The sequence below is a fragment of the Olea europaea genome, chromosome 5, assembly GCF_002742605.1.
Source record: "Olea europaea var. sylvestris chromosome 5, O_europaea_v1, whole genome shotgun sequence".
In the NCBI taxonomy this organism is placed as follows: Eukaryota; Viridiplantae; Streptophyta; class Magnoliopsida; order Lamiales; family Oleaceae; genus Olea; species Olea europaea.
In genome coordinates, this window is record NC_036241.1 from 10173433 (window position 1) to 10176761 (window position 3329).

At 41.8% G+C, this 3329-nt stretch overlaps 1 protein-coding gene across 1 annotated transcript; it reads right to left on the reverse strand.

Moving 5' to 3' along the window:
• On the reverse strand, window positions 1-1335 carry LOC111394222. The gene has a single exon (XM_023019982.1). The coding sequence runs from the start codon at window positions 1333-1335 to the stop codon at window positions 1-3; it is 1335 nt and encodes a 444-aa protein (XP_022875750.1).
• Between the last annotated feature and the right edge of the window lie 1994 nt (window positions 1336-3329).

Consider the following 3329-nt stretch of genomic DNA (forward strand, 5'->3'; position numbering starts at 1 on the left):
TCATCTGTGACTTTCTTTTAGATTTTTTTCCGTTATGCCGATCTCCGACAGATTCGCAATGATTGGTCTCTTTGGTCTGGCTTCCTCGGCTTGTGTGTTCGTCCTACTCTTTAGCATGTTGACTTGTGGCCTTGGCAGGTCGATGTTGCAGGCCATTGCAGTAGCTTGATCTCCTTGGATAATTCCAATCCCGTAAGGAGTGGAGAATATCACGCAATAATGATAAATTGACGTGGCAGCCTTTAGTTCGTGCAAAATGGGCCGTCCCAATATTGCATTGTAATTGGACGGCAAATCGACCACCACAAAATCCACTAGGATTCTTCTTTGGTGAGGAGCTTCGCCTAGCTCCATGATAAGGAAGATCTGACCTAGGGCTTCGATAGGATCCCGAGAAAATCCCTGTAGCTTCCTTGGATACGGTTGGAGGTAGCGAATTGATGTTTCCAACTGCCTCAATGTTCGTGAATACAGTATGTTGACCGAACTTCCATTGTCCAGTAGAGTACGATGGACTTTTACTCCGGCAACCATCATTGTGACCACCAGGGCATCACTCTGGTCTTGAAGGATTCCTTCAGAATCTTCTTCCGTGAACCAGAACGATTCAAGGTCTATGCCGGTCTTAGGGGTTAGATTCCAGTAGTTTGGCACGATTTTTGCACTTCGGGCTTGCCTTAACCTGGCCCTTCTGGATCCTTCAATATACTGATTTTTGACCACCATCATTTTGATTTTGGCATGTGAGGGTGGGTTACGGTTAGGGATTGCCTGCTGGGCTCGTGTGGGAGCCCCCTGTAGCAGTGGCTGCCGCGTTGTAGGTCGATCTGCTTCTTTTAGCTTGGAAACAAACTCCTGTAATCGACCTCTTCGAATTAAGGATTCAACTTCCTCTTTTAAGTCCCGGCAATTATCAGTGTCATGGCCCATCGTCCTGTGGTATCGACAGTATCGTCCCTGGCGTTGTCCTGCCTGTCTGTCATTTAGGATTATAGATCTGCGAAATGCCTCTTTCATATTGGCTTGCGTGAATACCTCTTCCAAGGAGGCTTTGAGTGGTTGGTACTCCCAGAACTTGTATGCATGAGCCCTAGGATGTTCTCTTTCTCTCTTGTCCTTCTTTCTTTCGAGCTGGGGACTGCGGCTTGGTTTTTTTTCTTTCACTGTATCACTGAGGTCAATTTCGTATCCTACTTCCTCTTGGTCAGAGGTTGCTTCCTCAGCGCTTATGTATTTCTCAACTCGGTTCAGAAACTCGTGATAAGTCCTTGGCCTGTCCTCATGTATTGGCCACCAGAATCTCGTTTTGAGTCTTAGTCCTGCTAATACGGCCATGAGTACCGCATCGTCAGATATTTTTTCCACTTCCATGGATTGCTTGTTGAACCTGCTCAATAGCTTTTGAGGGATTCACTTCTTCCTTGCTTGATGCTCACTAGACGTTCTTTGGGTGTGGTTCTGGTCTTGGAGCCCATGAACTGGGCCAAGAATGTCGTTGCTAGATCATTCCAATCTTTTATTGATCTCTCGTGTAGTCTTTTAAACCATCTTTGGGCTTTGTCTCCCAGAGTTAGGGGAAATGCCCGGCACATGATTGCGTTACTTGTCCCCTGTAGTTCCATCCACGAGGTGTATTTGTCAAGGTGGCTGAGAGGATCACCATCCCATTCGTATGCGGCGATCTAAGGAATTTTCAGTTTTTCAGGTACTGGTTCCATAAAGACATTCTTAGTGAAGGGGGAATGTCGTTTGGTTTGGTAACCTTCAGTGCCACCTTTGTTTTTAGCCTCCAGTACGATGATGCGTTTTTTAAGCGCGCTCAGTTCGGGTTCTGTTTGTTCCAAAGGACGTTTTAGGTCGGTTTGTCCTTGCGTAGGAGTCAGCGAGTGATGGGTCCCCAATCTGTCGAACACACATGCAGTCCTTCTTGCCTCGGGTTCCTTGCTTTTGGCCTAGTCGGTTTGACTTCTTAATGATTCTCCTCTTGAAAAGTGAAGAGTCAACCTGTGGGGGGACGCCTTGCCTTTGTCCTTACAGGGGATTCCACCTCGGTATTTGGTGAGGATGAATGGGCTTGGCTCCTTTCCAGTCGTCCCACTGCATTTGTCAATTTTTCCAGGGCTTCCCTCATTGCGATCATTTGAGGGTCCTGTCGTTGTGGAGAACTCAGTGGTATATTCATTTCATGATGGTGGGTATAAGGTGAATTTCTGAAACTTGAGCTATGACTCATGGCTCTTGAAATTTTTGAATGAGATTATTTTTCACAATTAGGGGCCCTCCTTCTGGCGCCAAACTGTTGACGTCAAAATTAGTAAGGATAATTTTGAACCAACTTTAAAAAAAAGCGATTTATGCTTGAAAAAGACCACAAAAATGTCATTTTTGTGTGATTATGTCATAAGTCGTTATATGAATTCACTTGTCTTTTACAAGAGTCTTATTCAACTATTTATACATAATTCCAACCGAAATTACATCAAATCAATCAAATCAGTAACAGTGCCGAGCTCGGAACTCGGGTCGCCGAATTCTCCTGTGATTGGTCGATGAGGTTGGTGGTCATGTGTCAATGTGTTACCCAGATAATGATGACCTGCAAGAGGCTGGAGTTCGAGAATTTGGAATTGGTTGTTCCTGGCGACGATGACGTCACCTGTGGCAAGTGTATCTGATTGATAGAGTATTGTGACAAGGGATAATCATGATATTTTTCTAAGATAACGTCGGGTAACTCCGACTTGGGAGTATGGGCCGAACTTACGTTTAATTGAGGTAGGGTTAGCGAACTGTTTTTACTAGGTCGGAGTTTGGATGTCAACATATACAATATTGTCTTTTTATTTTATCATTGGCTCCATTCTTAAATTTTCACTTTTGTAGAATCTAGTCTATTCCTATTCAATCAATTTACTACAAATTATAGGTAATTATATTTGTACTACATGTTTGGTTAAATACATCACAATTTAATTGTAATGAAGATATTTAATTTTTGTTCGCCTTCTTACTTTACGTCTTCAACTTTTTCATCATATTTCTATTCTAAATCTTATTTAATTAGTCTCCGTTTGATAGTCATTTTTTTTCAAAATATATTTTTCTCTCTCTTCTTTTCAATCACACATTTTTTATTAAAATAATATTATACGCAAATAAATTTTTTTCTTATTTTTCAACCACATATTTCACATCAATTTACTATTCTAAAATGTATTTTTACATAAAATTGACTGTCAAACACCCCCTTAGTATATGTTATCTTTGATGATGTCCACAAAATCCATTAAGAAAGTAAAAACTTATTTGCACATCATGTTTTTAAATTT

Bases quoted from the DNA above. Each gene is read 5' to 3' on its own strand.
- LOC111394222 (XM_023019982.1), bottom strand. From the start codon at position 1,335: ATGGCCGTATTAGCAGGACTAAGACTCAAAACGAGATTCTGGTGGCCA.